Source organism: Leuciscus leuciscus (assembly GCF_965113295.1).
Source record: "Leuciscus leuciscus genome assembly, chromosome: 10".
In the NCBI taxonomy this organism is placed as follows: Eukaryota; Metazoa; Chordata; class Actinopteri; order Cypriniformes; family Leuciscidae; genus Leuciscus; species Leuciscus leuciscus.
The window spans coordinates 9710675-9733773 of NC_138734.1; the positions used below are offsets into that span (position 1 = coordinate 9710675).

The 23099-nt window shown below is 36.7% G+C and overlaps 1 protein-coding gene across 2 annotated transcripts in view; it reads left to right on the plus strand.

Moving 5' to 3' along the window:
- Positions 1–23099, plus strand: part of cntn5 (contactin 5) — a 305321-nt gene that overhangs the window by 171541 nt on the left and 110681 nt on the right. For both annotated transcript variants that reach the window (XM_082182883.1, XM_082182882.1), the window contains exons 3-5: positions 3560–3683; positions 4403–4578; positions 18634–18729. In XM_082182883.1, coding sequence (XP_082039009.1) covers positions 3560–3683; positions 4403–4578; positions 18634–18729 — 396 coding nt within the window. The remainder of the gene's footprint in view (positions 1–3559; positions 3684–4402; positions 4579–18633; positions 18730–23099) is intronic.

Here is a 23099-nt window from a genome sequence, read left to right on the forward strand (position 1 = left end):
ACTGCTTTATATAAAGATACTCTATTGTTGTCTGCACAGATGCACTGAAAACACAGCTGACTACCAAATTGGTCGAATTCAGTTTTGCACTTAGCAGCATGGATTAAATGAGGGTTTCTTCTCTCACAATTTTTAGGGTTCGTTTTGAAGGTAGATGTGAAATCATATTGTATTGTTTAAAGTCACTTACATGTTGGATGTTTTTAACTTCCCAAAAAAAAACAAAACAAACATTTTACCAACAAAAAAAAAGGTGTGTCCTGTACACTGTAATAACTCTTGTATAATTTCATTTCAACACCCGTGTGTGTGTGTGTGTGTGTGTGTGTGTGTGTGTGTGTGTGTGTGTGTGTGTGTGTGTGTGTAACTGAAGACATCATAACTGAGACATAATTTATGTGCTATGAACACAATACATAAAATCATGTGTCTGAAATCGATAGGTGTGTTACTTTCTAAGCGATCAGACTTTGAAAAATGGTAAGTAAGAAAGAAAACAATTGAAAGAGAAAGAAACTAGTCTTACTTTTCTAAGTCAGATTATAACAAACATTACTGGAGAGTGTTTTACAAGAAAATACTATTTCAGTCTTTCTAAAACTTCAAAATGTCAGATTTTGTTCAGTTGCTTGCAGTTTCTTTATATTTACTTGTGACATTTACTGGCAATTTCTGAGTGAAAATTGTTTAAAAAAGTAAAACCTACCTACATTTTTGATTTCAGTTCAGTTTTTTTGTGAACAGTTCATAAAAGAACCATCATTTTGTGAAGAACATTGTAATAATCTGAATATTTTCCACTGTATAGACTTTTGTGCAATGGAAAGGTTCCATGAATGTTAAAGGTTCTTCATGGAGTCATAGATGCCTATAAAGCACCTTTAATTTTAAGAGAATATCATAGAGGCTTGGGGATGGATTTGTTTCACCTGGGCCAGTTCGTAACCACTTAGAAACAACCCAGAACACCCTAGCAACTATAGCAACAGCATGACAAACACCACAACACATTGCAAAAAAAATGGTAACCTGGAATTTGTTACTTTAATAGTTATTTCTACCTAACTTAGTTCATATAATTTAGTTCTGGTGGTATATATTAGTTAATGTACAGTATTTAAGTTGATTCACCTATATTAAATAATATATTTACTTGATTAAAGTCACTTGACCTTTTACCTGTTTTGTATGTTGTTTACACTGAATTCAAAGCTAGGCTCGTAGCAAATGTATTCCCTCTCTTCGGATCTGATATCTTCTCTCTTGTGGGGATGTGACACTTTTTCTGGTCAATATGCCAACAGACTGTGATGTGTAAGAAATGTGTTTTTTGTCCTGGCAATTATGCAGGTTGTACTGGAGACCTTCAATGGTTGTGTAAAGCGCCTGGCTTCACAAACCGCATATATGAGGCTGATGGGCTGACACCTGGGCAGAGAGCAGCTCGAGACAGTGGCGATGTTGCTGCCTGTACACACTGGGATTTATTATGCATGCAGCACAGAGCATAAATAATAGAACCAGAGCTGAGATAGCTCACTCCCAAGCCACTGCAAATGACTAGGTTATGTGTGAACTCTGTGCCCACAGGTCCTTTATCTCTTCTCTATCTCTGTTGTCTAATTCTGTTCCTGCTCAAAAACATTTGTCAGATTTAGCCATTGCATAGCGGATGTTGAACAGAGGGCGGAGAGCCGTTCATGCAGCCCTGATAATTTCATGAAAGGCTTTATCCTTACAAAAAAAGTACTGTGGTACACTGATTGTACTACCATGATACTATGATACTGAATGATATTCATATGCATGCAGCTTAGCATTTACATGTTACTTAGAACAATACCACAGACCTAGCAAACCTCAGCATTGGTAAATGTCCCAAAAACATAGTCTTGTGATGCAATTGTTAATATGGTTTACAGTATATAATAATAAAAAATAAAAAAATGTCTTTAGTTTTTTTTTTTTTAAGTATCAGTATGACCAAAACTATTTTACGAGGTGGCTAATTCGTATGAATTCATACGACCTCACTACGCTCCTTATACGACCAAACCTTTTTTTTTTTTTTTTTGCTAAAACTTACATATACTGTATTACGAGTTGCCCAATTAGTATGAATTCGTATGATTGACCTACCCCTGACCCCTCCAAAAAAAATGTTTTAGCATGGAACATATATTTATATATATTTTTTTAATTATATTTGCATAGTAAATATCCAAGCAAAGCATATACTATTTCAAAGCATGCATTGTACATGTCCTATGTGTTAGTTAAACAATTTGAGATTGAAAATTGGTCCCAGTGTTCAGCATAAACTCACTGAGCACCGACGGAGCAGATCTCCTGAGTGTTACTAATTGGAAGGACTCTCAGTTATTCTACTGAGATATGTTATCGAGTTCACCCTGGGGGCTGAATATATGAGACGGTTAACAGGATTTCTAATGTGGACCGTCTGTCGTGTAGATCCAACTGGTAGAATGAGCTAAAACTGTTTAGCATTGTTAAAACATCATTTTGTGTCCGACATACATAGCCTATATATAGACCACATATCCAAATTCATTACCCTACATGGGTGTCGTGTAAATACTGTATGTAGTACACATCAACACTATGGCATTATTTCAATAGGGAAGCATGGTTTTTATTTTCTTCAGTTGAGGGCAAGTCAATAAAAAATCCATGGCTTAAGCAAATTGATTTATTATTGTAAAAGCGTTGATGGCATATTTTAGTTTGTGTGCATTTTTTTGTAATTTTTGTTGAGGAATAGCAATTAAGTTTGCCAAATATGTGACTACAAGACTAAGTTTCATCATTCTCTGTGGTAGCCCAATCATAATAAAACACATAGATTAAAGCATCATTTACACCCTTAAATACTCACTCTTTTTTTCTTCTTTTTTTTTTTTTTTGTTGTACTGGCTAGTCTTTGTTGGGAAGATAAAAAGAAAGAAATATGAACTTGCCCAGCAAGTTATGATTATACAGCTGCAATTTTATTTTGAGTTAATGAGATTTCTGAACTCATAAGTTGGAACTTCCCAGGAGGGCTTGAAGGCAGCAGAAGTGTCTTTCTCAAGGAGACAGTAGAGCAAAACCTTGCAGGGTTTGAACCCACGGACTACTCGCATATTTTGTCCTTGTATTATATGTTCTGGGTTCTGGGTTCCGCTCCCCAGCTCCGCGAAGCAAGAGAGAGTGGCTGACCGAAGATGGTCCACATGTAGGCCTATCCTATGATCAGCCAATCAGTCATTCAAGTGCTTTCAAACCATTGACTTCTTGTTTGTGTCTTATTGTGCTTGATCGAACACAATAAAAAATAAAAATAAAATACTGTTATGGATGAGTATCATTGTAAGCAAAATGAGTTAAATGAGTTTAACTCATTTTGCTTACAATGAGACTTAAAATAAAATAAAGATTTGGGAAAACAAATGTATGTGTGTCACAGGTCATGCATTAATATTATTATTATGTTAGATTAATTTTGTTTATGCATGAAATAAAACTGCATTTTTGCCTTTCTTCTTCCATCTTACCCCAGAGAGCGAGGAGTTTGGTCCAGTGTTCATTCAAGAGCCAGATGATGCAATCTTCTCCCTGGATTCAGATGATAAGAAAGTGATAATGAATTGTGAAGCCAGAGGAAACCCTGTTCCGACCTACAGGTACGGTTTACTAATTTCATTATCATGGATAAGGTTTTATTAAATGGATAATAAATGACATTTAATTTCTCTGGAGCTTTACTGTGAATCCTTATTATCCTGTCTAAGTGGCATTTCTGTTAGAGTACTGCTAATGATGCAAATATTGGACTTTCCTCATGTGGATTCCTTGTCAGAATTGATATAATGTGCTAGAATCATCATATTACTCAATTCTCTCCAAGCATGTGCTACAGTCTCACAGAAGTTCTAACCTTTAGGAAACAGACAGCAATTCATCAATGTATCTGTTTACCACCTTGAAGATTTGCTGAAAGTCTATAGGCCTATGCATAAAAAAATAAATACAGGTGTTAGTGAGGTTGTATGATCCACTCTTTAATGAGTTCTCAGACACTGAAGTTCTGGGTCGTAATTTAGATCGATATTCATGCCTAAGATATAAAGACACATCAGGTTGTATGCTACCTGATCAACTCCTCCTTCAGCTATAATGTGATGTCTATATTCCATCAACAGAAAGAGTCCCAAATATACATAAAATTTTTCGAGGAAAATGTTGCATACATTACACAGTCAGTAAAAGTGCTGAAGTAGAAGCATTTTCTGCATAGTGGTCATGAATTAGTTACCTCAGTGTATAAATCTTTATTTATTTGTTTATCCCTCAGAATCTAATAATTGATTCTGTTTTTCTAATTGAGTCATTGCTTTTGCAGTTGGCTGATCAACGGAACAAATGTGGACGCTGAAGCAGATTTCCGCTACAGTTTGATTGATGGGAACTTAATAATACACAATGCGAGTGAGGCTATTGATTTTGGAAGATACCAGTGCAGAGTTGAAAACAGCATTGGCATCGTCCTGAGTCGAGATGCCCTCCTGCAGTTTGCCTGTGAGTAATTGAATACATTTAAATGCTGGTTTTCAGTGTTATTTTAGCATGGAGATACTTTTAAAGTTTTTTATTGATATTAATAGTTTTTGAAAAAATTGTTTTTTATGTTTTAATTTAAATTTTATCGAAAGTTTTAATCATTTTGTTGTATTTTTTTTTCATATGAATTTTATGCATTTTTATTTCAGTTTTAGACTTTTTAGTACATCATGTTAAATGAAAATTAGATGTTGCTTTGGCAACTAGCTAAAATGTACATTTAGAATTTTAGATTATTTTTAATTTCTGTTAACATTTATTCAAGTAGCCTAATTGTAAATTATTTATGTTTTTTTTATGGTTCTAGTTTTAGTTAACTATAATAGCCCTGCTGAAATTATTTGGGCTGATTTAAATAGAGCCAACTCTTTCCATCTATTTGATTCAACATTGATCTGGTGTGCGTTTCCCGTACAAAGATGTACTGTAACTCTATGCTTAACCACCAAAGTACAAAGCAGCGTTGTGGAAACATTAGGCATTAGAGTGAAAAGTTTATTTGTATTTCTATATTTCATATTGATATTATGCCCAACCGGCATACCCAAATGCCCACCCTAAGATTGCTTCCTACTAATGTTACTGATTAAAAGTAAATGCAGTTAAAGGTATTCCCATGATGTTTTGCTCCTTCCCTTAAAATGTAGCCCAAAAGTTGTCTCCATTACATGGGAAAGTGCCCTTAACGCTTTGCTTCATGAAACAAGAGCAAAAAACGCATTTCTTTCCCTAGTAATCCCTTGGCTTCCCTCCAAAATATCATCACAAGCCACGGAAGCATGCAGTGTGGAGCTAGAGGCGCAATTGCTTGCTGGAAAACACATTGTTAGTTTTGCTTACAGTTTCCCCAAGAGCGATGGCCATAATAGCCTTATTGGCGTACCCGATGGGATTGTGTACTTCACTATTCACTGCCCATGGTGTTTTTTTGTAGAAAAACGAACACTTAGTGTAAATGTGATGTAACATTCTTACGGGCAGTAAATGTATTATAGCTGTGGTTAGGAAGCCTGTTTTTCGCTTCACAAACAGTAACATTTGAAGAGGTGTTCGCTCGTGTTCTCTCTCCTACATGAAGAATGGATTCCGCCTTGCAATTTCTGCTCTCTTTCCATCAAAAAGAACACTGCAAACAAGATCCTAAAGTCATCCGGTCTTTTCTTAGAGTCTCCATATTAGCTGCCAGCCCCGCATGAACACACTGTTCTGTTCGTTTAGTTTTTTTGTTTTGTTTTTTTCTGTCGTCCTTGTCCGTCGCTTAGCTATAACCTTGCTCCACTCATTGTGTGCCCATTCTGAAGGCCTGTCGGAGAGACAAAGGAAAGCTCCTGGCAGCAGACATTGGGATGCAGAGCTTTTCCCAGGCCTCCACATAACAAATGGCCACCATTCATCACCCTGTTGGACACCCAAGGATCTTTCACTCTTATTGGCAGGGGGCGATCTCATGAGTCTGTCATGGTGCTGCGTCCATGCGCAATGAGGTTACGATAAAATGAATTAACCTTTATTGCACCTTGCCACCAAAGCCAACGTGAAACGCTGTTCAAAATCTATTTTACTTACACTTACTTATGTATTAGCGAGTGAAACGGTACATTCAGAGAGAAAAATGTAGGGTGTGACTTGATTTTCTTCAATGAGAATTGATTGGATCGTCAAAAATAAAAAGGCATATTTTGGAATAACTGATGAATCATGCAAAGTAACACTAAGAAAATGCAAACAAGTCACTTTTATTTATGATGACTAAGCCGATTTTCTCACTCTTTGTTGAGTATTAAAAATATTTGTTTTTCATGTATAGCAATATTATAGTTGGTTATCAGTTTGTATGTAGTTTGTTAAAAGTTTGTATTTACTTTGTTATCAGATAGTCTCAGTACTGCCAAAGAGTAATGGAGTGCATTTCCCAAAAGCATTGTTAGTTAACTACAGTTTAAAGTTCTGTCAATATTAACATGGCTAAACGATTTGGTGTTTGGAAAGTTCCTACACTTTCGGAAAACAGCCATGTTAGCGTCATACCATTGTAGTTAAGTAGCATATTACGTCCTTATTTGGGAAACACATCCCATATCAGGATTCACTCTGAATCTTTTAGACTTTCTCTTAGACATTTAAGAACAGAGCAATCTGAAGTGCACTTAAAAGCTGCAAGAGCTGATTTCTGCTGGCAGCTACTGCTGTGCAATTTCAAAATGATTAAAGGAAATGATTCCCTGTGTGGAGTGCATTGGTTGAGGTCTCAGTTCATGAAATGCAAACAGCTTTATTGGCCAGCCAGCGGTAGGGGAACATTTAGCTCGGATCTTTTTGTTTGCTGTCTTTGATTGGATTGGAAGCCAGGCATGAGTTTCCCAGAGATGGTCAACTGGGCCGTTTGGAGAGGGGCCTTGTCTTTGAGCCTGGCCATGGATGTCACAGCCCTCTCTTGGTAAGAGACCTCTCACAACTCTTGCCAGGGAAACCGGTTGGTGTGCATAGAGTATCCACAGCTCCCCTGGAGATTCAGAAATGTATTTTTATTAAGGAAAGAGGGAGAGAAAGACAGAAAAACACTAGTCTGTATTCCTCTCACAGTTGTACCCCCAAAGCATTCCCTGTTGAGCCTTTTTTTCTGTCTCTTTGTTTTGAGAAGCAGAACTCCCTGGTTCAAGTTAGTTATCAGACCACGCTTTGAAGGCTGCAGGCAGAGGGAGTGTCTCTGATCTCACTCCCTTCTGAGATCCAGCCTTCTCTCAGCAGACCCCTCCAAAGTGGAAGAATGTGACTTAGGTATCATGGCTTGAAAGAGTAAGCCTGTGGATATGTACATAGGGCGGGTCTGTTCAGAACTCCACTCTGTTTGACCACAGAAAGCAGGGCCATCAGGATCTGGATTCTCTTGAACTAGAAAGAGTCTAAATTTGAGGGAGTTAAGCCTGTGCTTTCTATTTAAAGGCCCTGATGTCATAGTAGCTCCTGAGCACCCTTCACAATTGGATCACACTAGGTATCACAGACCTGTAGACTTGACGGGGTAGCCACAAGCCCAAAAAATTGCAAGAACACAAAGCCATTTGGGACAAAGTTACATTTGATTATGATACAACTGACCAGAGATGAAAATGTATGAAAATGTTATTTCACGATTAGAGTGACCAAAATGATTGCGGTTATCAATATTATCAGAGTATTATTAAAATGTACTGAAAATATTCAAAAAGTACTGATACACACACTGAAATAATTTCACGAAGTTTAATATTGAAAACCAACAAACAACAAAGAAAATTATCAGCACTATCAGGCACGGCACTAAGACACTCTACTTGGTCCGGGGGTGCATTTATATTTCTTAGGGGAGCCAGCATCCAAAATGAAATTAAGTGTTCCACTTAGGTTGGTGGTTGGGTCCCTCTCAGCTGAAATTACATTCAGATGTTGGGGTAAACATTAAAATAATAATATTAACAGATGACTTACAGCATAAAGTGTTATTTACCAGCATGTATTAATATGTGCTACATCTTCAAATGACGGTTTTACCCAAAAAAGTAGTATAAATAAACCTCATATTTAAACCATTTTTTAAGAGAAGGGCTGATTAAAAATCATTATTGATTTTAAGTATTGTATCTGGTCTGTGAATAATTCTAGATACCTTATTTTTAGATTTTTTTTTAGAGCAACCTGTTAAAATTTACAACAGTACATAAAATCCAGTCTGATTTTCATATTGGTCTCAACAAAAATTGCAGACAGGCTGAATGAATGACATGCGATGATGTCATTTGTTTTGATTTTAGTTGACTTGAGTAACTTGGACCTCTGAGCTGAAATGAACTTGAGCATTTCCTGTAAACCTAATCACTGCTGTTAACTTTACCTAAAAATACATTCAGTCCCATTCATTAAATGCTTCACTGTGCGTGGCACAGTTGCGCATGTTTTGACATTTCTGACGGAAAATGATTCACTGATGGATTAGGTTTGAATCACTAATGGATTGTAAATTGGTAAGTTGGATAAAGGGGAAAAGGGGAATGTTCAGGACAGTAAATGGAGAGAATGCTCTTCATAAATATATATGGAATGGAACAGATAATGGAATAGAATGGGACCTTGAGTTTATTTATGTAACAAAAAAAACAACAAACAAACAAAAAATCTAACCCTAACCATTTACTTATTCTGTTACGGTAATATGGCCATATTTAAACTTTATGCACTTTTACTGAGGTTATACCTATTTGGTCATGAAAATCCCAAGTGTACATGTCGTCCAAGATACACTAGACTTTGCTGAAGCTTTAAGTATACAGTACATACATTATTACAATATTGAGTTACGTTATAACAATTATTCTTTCTTTTTTTCTTTTGAATAACAAAAAGAACTCTTTAAACAATATACAGTTATTTAAAGAAGACAAGTATACAGAACAATCATAAAGAATCAGAACATTTTCAACCAACATTGCAAGGCTGTTATGTTTCAATACAAATACAAATGTGAAAAGGTGTATGTGTAAACAAATGTTTGTATAACATTTTTAGAATTGTGTTATTTGATAAACACCATCTGTTCTAAAAATTTAAACCATTCATATAATAAAGTTTCTAGAATTATGCACAATAACAAAACAGTGTATGTTCATTACCACACTTGCAATGTTACTTATAGTCAGTAGAATGTCTGTTTGAGGATCATCACAATAAAGAGTTAGCAGATATTTAGCAGTCTACTAATACTTTAATGAGAGTTAGATGGTATGTAATTGCAGAGTTACTTACAGTCAAAAGAATGTTCAAAGGGGACCATTAAAATAAAGTGTTACCCAGTTTTTATATTTCCATATCGCACGTGAATACTAGACTTTATGTTGCCTTGTGTAAAAAGTACACACCCAATCGAATGGCAGTCCGATCAATAAAGATGCATGAAGCTTAAATACCCCTTAATAAGGTCATGTATTGTCTTAGACTGCCACACAATTATTGAAATGAGTGCATCAGTTCTTGCAGATTCTTATCTTATCTCCCATCCTCCCTTATAGTTGAGAACAGATGAATATCGATTTTTCCCTACAAAGGTCTCATTTTACCATGCAAGATGAAGGGTCAGGACAATACGAGATGGAAAAGAAGAAAGAAACCCAGTCAACAGATTTTTATCTGTTCTATCCCAACTTCTATCAAAGGGGTCCATTATCTTTATGTGGCCCTTTTTTTTTATGACGCTTATCACGAGAATCCATTGCGTAGTTTTCCTGTAAATGATGCCAATTTTAGCAGTACCAGCTGCCCTCATAATTTACCACCCGTTACATTTGCGAGCAAAGAAAGAAAGAAAAAGGAGAGAAAAAAATCACATGTGTCGCCCCACTCATGTTTCTTGACCCTAGATGTCTATAGATAAGTCATTTGTCACATCTTTTCCTTTGACCATGTAGGAACAACAAAAGAAAATCTATTTTCCCATTTAGACTACAGTGGAGAGCATTGATTAGTTATAATTCATATGTCTAGAGTAAATTGACGAGGGGAAGGGATAACACGCTGATATGGAGAACAAGAAGGCGGCAGTGACAGCGCCTGATAAATCAATAATCTGCTCTGTTACAATGGGATTCCCAGCCTCTCCATCCCAGTTCTCTGGTGACAGTTTGTTGGAGGAGATCACTTTTCCAAGGCCATATATTACACAGCTCATACCGATCCTTCTTTCCTTCCATGGCGCCGGGGAGAACCAACAGACGTATTCTGCATTCCAACAGCACGGCCTGTCAGCCATCCGCTTCACATAAATAAGACATACACTATTGAATTGCTCTCTCTTAAATTTTCTTTCTGTCTTTCTACAGTCCCAGAGAGGTGTCTTGTCTTTTTGCACCAAATGCTTGCGTTTTTTTTTTTTTTTTTTTTTTTTTGCAGCCTCCTGTAGGTTTGAGTATTAAACACAGGTGTTGCGACTGTTGATGGCTCTTTGTGCTTTAGCTGGAGTGGAGCAATGCAAGCAATACCTGTTGATCACAAACAAATTGGAATGGAGTTCAACCGATAATGGATTTTGATATCGAAAACTAAGGTTGAAAATCTAGCCGACAACTAATTAATTGGCTGATAGATTCTAAAATCATTGATATGAATCTCGGACTCAATGAAAATTAGTGCTGAATTGAATGACTTAACCATGATAATGTTTAAAAAATGTAAATACATTTTATAAAGATTGAGTATATTTTACAAGGAAATACTATTTCAGTCTTTCTACTTTTTATTTGTTTGCTAGCAATTAACTAGCTATTTTTTTTGTGAAAATTGTTTCCAAGTAAATCCTACATCTTTTTTTTTTTTTTTTTTTTTTTTAACAGTGAAGTCTTGTAGTTTGTGTATATTATATATAGATGTGCCCTCATTTGAACATTATGCCATGTTCATATTTTAGATGTGTTTTTATTTTACTTTGCTATTGCGTTTCTGCATATAACTATACAGGGCTGCGTTTCCCAAAAGCATCGTAAGCCTAAGTAGTTTGTAAAAACGATCGTACGACTGATCTTAATATTACGGTCTGTTTCCCAAAAGCATCGTAACTTAAGTAGCACTTAAAAATCATCGTAGATCTCCGAGTGCTCTGGAGTAATCGTAAATCCCCAAGTGCATCGTAAGAAGACAGATTTATGAGGTCACCTGCAGGACAAACGGCAGATTACACTTTTATCTATTACACTGCAAAGTGAGTACAGATATAAGGTTTTGATTGTACTTGTTTATTGTACACTTTATTGTTCTTGTTTTTTTTGTTTAAATGAATGTATAAATTAAATAATAAAAAAGGGAAGAAAAATACACATCTAAATTAAATGAATGAAAAAAAACCCCATAAAATAACGAAGTAATGTGGGAAATATGCTTCAAAGACTGGGCAAAATATGGATGAATAAAAAAAATAAAAAAATCTGTCTATGACTTGCTGACGTGCACGAAAACCAGCCATGCATTGGGCATTTCTTGCAGACCACCTTCCCTGATCTTTGAACACCCCGGGTTGCAGTTAGTTTGCAATGTCTACCCAGATGTTTTGTTTTTCCTTATTTGTATGGTGTCCTTTAAATCTGTTAAAAATAAAATCTTTGTTTCGCTCTATCTCCTCTAAAATTAGGCCTACATTAATGTAATCTTTTTTGAAAGGTATCTTTTCTTGTTTGTTTTTTTGTTCATATATTTTGTCAGTAGGCTATCTCCGCCTGAATGTAGACTTTAGAGTTGTCTTGATTGCTAATCCACAGATGACGATTATTAGGTTAAATCTAATAATTAAGGCTAAACGTTTAGAATACGATTCCATATAAGGTTATATTTCAGCACTTCGCGAATGGACCGCGACTCTTAAGTAGCACGTAAAACGCGTTCTCGCGCGTTCATGTTAAGTGCATTTTTGGGAAACGCTCGTGGAATTGCTGCGAGCGTTCGTAACCTTGCACGTAGAGAGCACTCTTAAGAGCTACAGTAAGATACATCGTTATCGGGAAACCCGGCCCAGTTTAGTTTGTGAGAACAGAAACAAAGTTTATTTATTTATTTAGTTTAGATATTTTTGCAGTTAGGGATTGATCATTTGATTGATACGGAAACTCAAAAAGGTAATTGCGACTTTTTTTTATCTCAAATTCTAAAAAAAATTTGCAATAGTGAGTTTATATCTTGCAGTTCTGACTTTATTTCTCACAATTGCAAGTTTATAATAGTACTTACATTTTTTTTATTATAATTCTGAGATATCAACTCACAATTGTGAGGGGAAAAGTCCGAATTGTAAGTTATAAACATGCAATTCAGAGGTCTAAAATCAGAACTGCAAGATATAAATTTGTGATTATGAAGAAGAAAAAAAAAATGGAAAAAAAAAAAGAAAATAATAATAATAATAATATATTGTGGGTTACAAACTTGTAATTGCGAGAAATAAAGTATTTTGAGTTGATATCTCACAATTCTGATAAAGTCAAATTTGGGAACTCGGAATTGCAAGTTCTAAAGTCCAAAATATAAACTCGAAATTACGAAAAAAAAAGAAAAAAAAAGAATTGTCAGTTAAAAATCGGAATTACATATTTTTATTCCGTGATGGGAACAAGCTTCCATTGATTGGTGACTTGTGCTGCTGTTGTGGCAGTTGAACGGTTGGCAAGATTATCTTCTGCAGGTTGACTGCTATATTTACGCAGGAGCATCTGACTGTGCACAGATGAAAATAAAAGCAAAAGTGTTTTGGCCAATCAAAAGATTGGCAGACTATGAGTTAATGTCCAAAGACGCTATGTGACCAAGTGATGGAACACAGTGGCCAAACACAAGCTGTTCACCTTGAATGGCTAAATCAGACTGAAAGGAAAATCCAGACTGCATTCAACAAAGTATGCTGCGCTTCCTCGCGATGCTGCCACAGTGTTGAATGTCTGTGATTATGCATGTCTGTGCATGTCTATTGATGTCAATTGTCATGGTTACACATTGTAATGATGAATAAAAATTCATGCAGAAGCTTCACAAAAATTTCTGAGCCAGTATATGTGTTAGCAGCATTGTTAAATCATTTATTTTTCTCTTTTTTTCATACTTCACACAAGAACCTTCAATCTGGAAATGAATAAATTACATGAAATAACATGCACGGTTGAATCTAAATTTAAATCTAGGGGAAAATGAATGGGATCAAATGTTATTTTAATATTTAAAGACTGAAAATTAAATCAAATTAGATTCAAACACAATATCTTCAAACATTTAAGTTTCTTATTCGGGTAGAAATTCAGAAGACTGAGCAGTTGTTAGTTTTTGGTCCCACTTTAACTACTGTGTACTTATGTAAAAAATAAAAATGTTAGGTACAACGTACTTGTTCATATAATATTGCAAAATACTTGCTGCTATTGAGGTGCAATATGATTAATGTTAGGGACAGATTTGGTGGTAGTTTGTAGGTTTAAGGGTGGGTTGGGGGTAAAAGAAGGGTCAACAGTGTAATTGCATGTAATGTTAATTAAAGGGATACTTCACCTCTGGAAAGATGAATGTGTATTTAAAATAGGTCATTTATGTAGAAGAAATGTGAAATTATTTTTGAATTTGGAGCTTTCTAGACTGAGAAAAGCCAGAAAATGTATTTTTGGCTTATGTGGATGAAAGACAACAACTCCCAGAATGCACTTTCTTCGCTGCCCTAGGAGGCCACTCCCAAGCCACGCCTACCGGTTACAGAGCGCAGTTTAAAACAACAAGGCTAGGCTACTAGTGAGTCACCGTGAAGGATTTCGAGATTGCCCAAAATGTCCGGGATTCGGCTTTTGCGTTCTACAGTCGCCATTCATTATGTTTACTGTGGCGAGCAGGACGAGACTGAGGGCCGCGGGAGAACGGTGCGAGGCCGGTGGCGTCATTACTGAGACGCACCGGTCTCGTATCTCTCACGGAGGAGCGGGAATTTTCTTAGCAATGTTAAAACGCACATCAACCGATCACTTGTTCGCGTTCATGTAAACACTACATTCAGATTCACCAATCGGAATGAATTCAGTTAGATTAAAACAAAAGGTGTGCATGTAAACAATGAATGGCGACTGCAGAAAGCAAAAGCCGAATCCCGGACATTTTGGACGATCTCGACGGCCGGACATGTCCGGGAAAAAGAGGATGGTAACCCCTAATACTCAGCTTTCTCCTACTACTCAGCTTTCTCCATAGAACAAGAGCCTGCTAGCTTAACTTCCAAAAAAAGATGGCTGACACTATTTGTACATTCTGTGAGTGAGATCCCACCCTCTATGGGCGGGTTGAGAACATGCGGGACAGCCCCTACTACTGGCTGTAGTCTTTAGCCTCTGGCCAAAAAATCCTCCGATGACGCAAAATGACAATTTTTGCGTCATCGGAGGATTTTTTCCAGACAAAAAATACATAAATCTCTCGTCTCAGGGGGATATGAGGGTGGAAAGCATGGTAATTTGAAAATACCACAGGTTTTCTACTAATACAAAGCTTAATGCTGAATCCTGAAGTATCCCTTTAATGCAAATCATGACTAGAGACAGATTAATATTACGTATGTTGTTTAAAACAAATAAAGAACCAATAGAGGAGAATAGATATGCGCGAACAGTGGGAAACCCTGTATATTTGTGCAAAAAATGTCAAAAAATGTATTCCGATTTGAAACTTGTGACATATAAACGCGCACATCAACCCGATTACTTTATTTATCGTTCATGTAAACACTGTGTTCGGATTCATCAATCGTATTGATTTAATTCCGATTGAACCAAAAGGTGTCCATGTAAACGTAGCTGGTGATAACACTCTTCATCTTCTCTAGCGCAGCTCAGCCAGGCCTCGTCCCCTTTTTTGCATATTCCGTGGGTGGAGAAATTAGTGACCTTTTGATCGGCTGCCTTTTGTTGAAGAACACTGGGCTTCCAACAATTTCCAAATGTTTTACTATCTAAGGTTATTTGTCCATTTTATCATCTGCCCACGGGAAAAGTCTTGGTCGTGAAATCAGCAGTTTCAGTTGGACTTTTATTTTGAAATAATGACCTTCATTTGACACCTTGTCCACTTTGCTATGTCTGCCATGTAAAGCACTTATATGGTGTAGTATTTGTTGCAATATTTGTGAAATAAATCTTCTCTTTCCATCAATGCATTTCTTTCACTCTCTGATTGTCAATGTGTTTCTTGTTGAACTGTGAGCTTCATTCTGCAATGCTGTACACATCTATACATCTATATATTAAGTCAGGGCACATGTCAAGGTTGCGCTTTTCAAATCAGACGTTCCACCAGAGAATGTAGCGGTCTGTCAGATGTTATAACAGACAGGGGCAAAGGTCAGCTATTGTTCAGTGAAAGTGATTTACCGCACTGTTGTGTCAAAAACAGTATTGTTAACCCATTTTAAGGCCTTCGGTGAGGACAGACCTGCAGCGTTTGGCACTTTCCCCACCTTTATCCTCAATTGTTCAGTGTGATTTTTCTTTTCAGAGCTGACTGATAAAGGGTAGACGAGAAGATAGGGTTGTGAATGTTGTTTCATGTTTGTGTAAATGATGTTGTTTGGTATGCAGAAACCAACCTCGCTTTGTAGTTCCGTACGGGCCACCAGCGTCTGACATTGCTGCTGTGTAAATCTAAAACTGCCTCATTTCAGGCTGAAAGGGGCTAATCAACACCACCCACGACCGGGGCCGATGAAACATCTTGTCTCCTGTCCCACAAGCTAATGTCTTCTGTTCTGTCTCAACCCACAATGAGAGAGAGAGAAAAAAGAAAGATTAATTACCCTCATGTCTAAGCCTGCTGGAACTCTTTCACATAGTGCATAAACTAAAATGGAAAAATAAATGAACAGCCATTCTTAGCCAGATTTGCCACTGCTCTTAGAAAGGACTCAAAACAAACAAGATCTCAATATTATCTAAGTTGTTTCTCATAGACAAAATGGGGAAGATTACTTTTGCCTGTCAACATAGGATCAAAATTGACCTGTTTTTACCCATGTGAAAAAAAGTTTAAATACACATGAATATGTACTTAAGTTCTACTTATTTGGGACAAAAAAAAAGTGCTTTTGAGTTCAACTAATTGCATTTAATACAACTTTAAATTGTAATACATTTTCCCTGATTGTATTGAATGTGCAATAGTGTGCATCAATCGTTTTTCTTTTTAGATCTCCTGTTCACTGGAATCTAGCTTGTTTCAATTAGCAAAAGCTGCTTATCACTTGCTTTTGTTCTCAAGAGCCTGAAAAACAAATGTTGTTATTATTTAGTTCCTTGCACGAATGTGGCTTCTAAGGTAAATGAAGTGTCATTCCAGTCAGACTCTGGTTGTGCCATTATATTTGTTGATATGTCAGCACAACAATGCTTAACTGGGACATTTATTGATTTGCTGACCTTCGTAAATGCTGCTAATGTTCCATTTGCACCTTGTTACTGAGAGCCTTGAGAAGTGGAAGTTCATACGTGCAAGCTCAAACTGAGCCAAAATGACCTTTAAAACAGTGCAATCTAAAAATTAAGAGTTGAATTTCAGCAGACCTAAGAGCCCAGAGGCTGAAAATGTGTCATTGAATGCTCGTACTGTATGTAAATCTGAAGTTAAGGAAGATTAGTATTTTTTTCACAAGTTATCTGAACTATGTGCATATAAATGAATCTTGTTTCCATTGAAGCGTACATATAGGCTGGTATAGTTGATGCTCTGACTGTACCCTAAAAGACGCACTTTATTATTTTTGTCTCTGAAGTACAACATTTTTCACATAAGAAAGAAACAAATGGAAGTGAGATCTCTTTAATGTCCCAGTACTTTCTACTAGATGGCTTTGAGATTAAATGGAGACTTTCTCCTGATAAAAGACTCGTTTTATTCACAGTTCTCATCTAGTTTCAGAATTTCAGAAGAGATCTCAACAATGTCTCAAACTGTGCTTGTCCCCCCAAAAAAACAAAGTGCAATCCAAAGTGAAAGATCTAAAAATAAACTCAAATATTGTGCATCGGTATCTTTTGAGACCAAATGATAAGCTGTGCCGTCTGTATTCATATTCATTTTTATTTTAGGAGAAATATCTGAAACAAAGCTGATACAGCTAACAGGGAACGTTCTCAGAACTTTGGCTAACATTGGCTATCGTTCCTCTTAACGTTATGAACGTTATTTTAGTAACACTAATAGACTGTTTGTTTAAAGTTCAGACTTGACTCGACGCTCACGCTGGTTGCCAGTTTGAGAATTTTGAGGTTTGAGAAAAAAAACCCAAGCAGATCTAGGCAGGTGGTGCTGGGAAGGTGGAGGGCTAGGAAAAGAAGTAGCATAGTGTATAGTGATACAGCGATAGTGCATTCGTTTGATGCGACGAGGTTATTAGGGATGTTAATGGATATGTGAAATTGATTGGCTGGGAACATTACGTTTGATGAACCAATCTGAATTGAGTTTCACTGCTGAACTATTCATTCATGCATTGTTCATCTAACATTTATTTAAACGTTACTTGTTTCAGTCCGTTCAGAGAACATCCAAAAAAAAAAAAAAAAAAAAAAAAAATAGACTGTTCCCTTAATGTTGTCTCTAATGTGCACATAACCAAGAACAGACTCTTAAAACATTTAAAAAACCTGAACCTTTCGAATGTTTAGAGCACATTCAGAAAAAATATTTTATTAAATTAATGGAAATGTTAACCTATAATTTAAAACTTTTGTAAGCTGAGTACTTAAGGTAATGTAACTGAGATTTAGAGCAACATCTGAACAATGATAATGTTGTTCTTAATATCAAAATGTGTAATTACTTTGCGATGCTCTGATAGCACTACATCCCCCACACCTATTCTCACTGCAAAGGGCAGTCAGCCAATGGCATGGTGTTGTGCTGAGAGATGGCAGATTAATTATGGTAATTTATGCAAATGCAATTTGTTTCAACAGATTAACTGTAGTAGCTCCACCTGTCCAGAGCGCTGCTACATGTGGAAACCTTCACCTCTACATTCAAACTCAAAATTACACAAAAATACCATCCGACGTCTGTCCTCAGACATGGCTTGAAACTGTAATGATTGCCCACAATTCTCGGCTTTTTGTGAACTGAAATGATTTACCATGTCTCTTTGGTATTTTAAAAGTACTCACAAGATTGAAGGCTTCAAGCAAGGTTACCTGTTTTAATTACCACTTGGTCGTCGTGTCCTGAGGGAAACAGGAAGCGAGATTTAAGCGGCAGGTTTTGGGCGTTAGAGCAGGTTAAAGTGAAAGCTCACACAGAGGTCATACCTCAGGTGACAGATACTAAATCTAGCCGAGCCGCGAGCACGTATCCGATTTTCAGGCACTCATATGCAATCTCTGACCCTTAATCTGGAGGTTAACAGCTGCCTCTGTGCCACCGTGTGTCACTCTGTCACTTGCTAAAACCATGCCTGCATGTGTGTGTGTGTGTGTGTGTGTGTGTTTGCAGATCTTGGGGCGTTCAGCGGCCGGACTAGAGGAGCTGTTTCGGTGAGGGAAGGCCAGGGGGTTGTGCTAATGTGTGCCCCCCCTCCTCATTCACCAGGTGGGTACTCTCTTTTTGTTCTGTCTCCCTCCCTGCTGAAAAGAGCAACATAAAGGTCACCAGCATGAGTTTTTTTTTTTTTTTTTTTTTTTTTGGCTGCCTATGAAAAACAATATTATATACAAGAATCTTATAAGATGGATATTACAAGTCATATAGATTTATCTTCTGTGCCAGTAGTAGATTTGTTCTGCCATATTTCACAGCTCTGCTCTGTAACATTGGAGAGAACATAAACCGAAGCTCAACCATACTTGCTTGACGTGCGAGAAGCTTAAACGTGCTGCGTAACACACGAGAATGAACTTCATTGGTTCTTGTACGTCAAGCAAGCATGTTTGAGCTTCCATTTACCATAACTGATGAGCGTTGATGAATGTTCATATGTGAATAAAAGCCTAGATGGATTTCTGTTTGTCATAAAGCAATCGGGTCTCTTCAGAAAATGTAGACTATTTAGACTAAACCACTCGCTTCATATGGATTAGTTCTACGATCTCTTTATGAACATTTTCAAGCGTCAAAGTGGTAGTTGCGTGGACTGTCAATGGAGGGACAGAAATCTCTCAGATTTCATTAAAAATATCTTCATTTGTGTTCTGAAGATGGAGATTTAGAACGAGTAATCAATGACAGAATTTCCATTTTTGGGTGAACTAAGGCAGTTCTGTTAGGAAGTTGATAGGAAAAATAATATACAGCATTTCCTTGAGTTACATGGAAAGCCTGTTATGTGTTAATGCATCGACATGGCACATAAAGTTTACACATTTATAAAAATCCACAACAAGACATCATGTCATTCACTTGGCTTCTACGTTTGTTGCATTGTGCTGTTCAATGAAATCTTATTGGTCCAAAATCCTGCTCCACCAAACTGTATATTCCACATCAAATATCAATTATATTTCTTAAGCTTGTAATTTAGCATACACAGTGGAAAGACAAAATACATGTTATGAGTTAAGTTCAAGCTTGGCCAACATAAACCACCCTGGACTCTTGCCGATCTAAACTAGTCTTTTCAATAGGTTAATCTCATCTTTGGCACTGTTTACACCTGGTATTAAGATGCGCTTAGGTCGATCGGATTACAAGTGGAATGCGTAAAAATTATGAGAAGCGCACTAGCCGGACGGGATTTAAACTTTGTTGGCTGGAGACCCAAGTTTGTTTGGAAGATGAAAAACGTACCAAGCACAATGTTCTCTCACCATTCCTGATTTCTATCACACACTCGCCGTGGTCTTACGGCTATTAGAGCAGAAGTGAAGTCCATCATCCCCGGGCGTGTTCATTTGTAAATTGCATGAGCTTATTTTGTCCATTAGATCAAAAATCTGAAAAACCCATACATTTCCCTGCTCATAGATCCTCCCCTCAGGAGGACAGAAATGGTTGAAAGTGGACAATAGAGACTGACAGGTGTAAACGGGTATGTGTCTCCCTCGTCTACTTGTGATCCAATCAACCAAAACGCATCTTAATACCAGGAGTAAACAGGGCCTTTCTCTCTTCAATCTTTTTTCAATCTCTGCTTGTCTTGTTCCAGTCACTGTAATCGCATGTTAAATGAATTTGAATGCAGGGAGACAAAGATAATGGGAAGAGAATGATACAGACAGGGCAGTTGAACTAGCACTATCAGATGAAAGGCTTGCGGTGAGATGGCCATTTTTAGAACATTTAGAGTTCAGAGAGACTCAGAGTAACCTCATCCAGCTTCCTCTCTTCCTGTCTGCCCATTTCTCAACAAAGCAGACCGTTTTTAAAGGGCTATTTCACCCATAAATGGAAATCTTTGCTTGTTCTAAATCTGTATGCTGTTATTTTGTTTCCCCGATGCACTGAAAAGGTTGGTGTAGGATTTACTTTGAAACAATTTCTCATAAATTGCTAGTAAATTTTACAAATAAAGAAACCACAGGTAACAAGTAATTAAACTTGCATTTTGAAGTAGAATGACTGTATGAAATAAAGTGTAACCAGAAATTGTTTTGTTTTTTCTTGTAAAACATACTCCAATAATCTTTGTTTATTTACAGCTTCAAAAAATAGATTTTTTACAATACAAATACAGCTTCACACATTTGCTGAACAGTGCAGTTCCACTAATGGATGGATGAAACTGCACTATAAAAAGACCATAAAATATGACTTTTCATAACCATTTCATAAAAGAGGCAGGGAAACAGAGATCTCATCCTCTTTTCCATTAGAGGACAACTGAGCAGCGAGATAGCATTGAGACAGGCCACTAAAACGCTCCCCCATGCTGCCTGTGTCTGCGTGAAATAATTGTCTGAGTGCGATTTCTTTTCATTTCTAATGATCCGGTAAATTTGAGCCTTGATGCTGATGCTTGTCTGGAAACACTACATCGACCAGTTAGAGACGGATAGGTTGACACAAAAGGACCGATATGGAACAGGAAGCCCAGTCAGTTATGATTCAAATGATGCAAAGTCGCTTGATGTTATTCACTGTTACTGTCCTGAATAGAACAAACAGCATTGTAGTACTGTGTTTGGACGGATGCATCAACAGTGTTCCTTCACAAAATCAATCACACTTTACATTTGAGAGTTGCAGAGTTATAAAATAATGGCTTATGATTATCTGGTGACACATGCCAAGTAGAGCCTGGCTGAACTAAGTGAAACAGAACTGCAGATGATATCTACCAAACGTATTCTATCCAATAAGGAAAGGGGTTGGAGCTGATAAGGACTAAGCCGAATCTGTGTCAGCACAGGGCGGGATTTATTTCGCTCAGAGTGGAGTGTTTGGTGAATTTACACCTGCGCTAATACCGCTAAAGCTCTCTCTCGGCTCCTTATCGTGCTGTATACAGTAATGGTCATGCTCATGCCTGTATGGTGCAGTAATGACCTCTGTCTGTTTGCAATCGTACATCTGGACATGGTCCAACGTGGTTTGGCAAGATGTGATAGTCCAGTTGCCAAACACATTTGAAGTTACATCAGACAGCTTTACTTACAGGGATTAAATGGGACCAGATTGTGTGTGAGCGATTTTAAATGAAGATATATAGATAGACAGACAGACTGACAGACATCCATCCATCCAATAAATCAACTGATACATTCATGAACAGAAAGTTAAAGAGAACACAATTTATTTGAAATGTTATTTTTTTTTTGTAACAATTTAAAGGTCTTTTGGTTACTGTCATATAGATCATTTTAGTCAAATTAGTATGTATTAAGCCTTTTTAAAGCTAATATAATTTCAGTCCAGTGTCCAAACTTTTTACCGCTACTATATATATATATTGTGGTCAATGATGTCATGCCCTTCAAGAGTGCATATAGGAGGCAGAGCCATAGCATTGTACCATTTGCAAACTCAAGGAAAGAAAAAAGAACTCGAGCAACCAATTTATATGAGACAAGGCTGTTTTTAGTCTATCGATTTCCTGTAATTGTTTGGCTAGCACAGAAAGCTGATATGAAGAAAATTAACATCATTCAATGGCTACCAGGTCACAGAATGATTTGTCTTTAAATGTCAATAATAATTTTCCATTAGGCATAGAACTGCAAACCTTCTGAGCGGCACTGGGATTTAGGAATCTGATGAAATCAACATAATAAACAATCATTTAGCAATAGCAAGCAATTTATTGTGAGCTATAATGTAAATGTGATATACTGTGATCAAAAGTTTGGACTGAATAGATGTTCCTCTGAACTGAAGGGTCCTACTTAAATGCTTGACTTTAGTTGTGTAGATAAATGTAAATTGTGCATATAGATGAATTTCTTTATAAAACTAGCATTTCCATAAATAAAAAAACTAGTGTGAGATTAGAGCTTACAGTGAGCTAAAGCAGCCAGCTTTATTTGTTTTATTTATTTTAACGTTTTTACTTGCTTATCATTTTTTTGTCCACTGCATAATCTCCATACTCTCATTTGCATTTTGATAACTTTACTATTCGATAAAGTGGAAAATAATAATAAACAAAAATTAGTGTAAGAAATATGTCCATATGTTCACTGCTATATAATATATTATAATTGTCTGCAAGACCACCACATAAGACTGTAAGACCTGTGAGAACATCATGTGGTAATAACCTGGAACTATTAAATGTTTGCTTGGATGATTAACAGTTCTTTGAATATGATATGTGTGGAATGGGAAGAACTGCAGGGAATTTATTTTAGGACTCGTAGGACTGCTTTGAGGTTAATTTGTCTTTCATTTGTCTGAATTGCTCGTAGGAGGTTTCATCCACATTAATATGGGTAGATGACATTAAAACTGAAAGTAATTGAAAATAATTTGAGATCACTGAGATGTAAACAGGATATTACTCTCAATATGATCGCTTTTGCTTTACC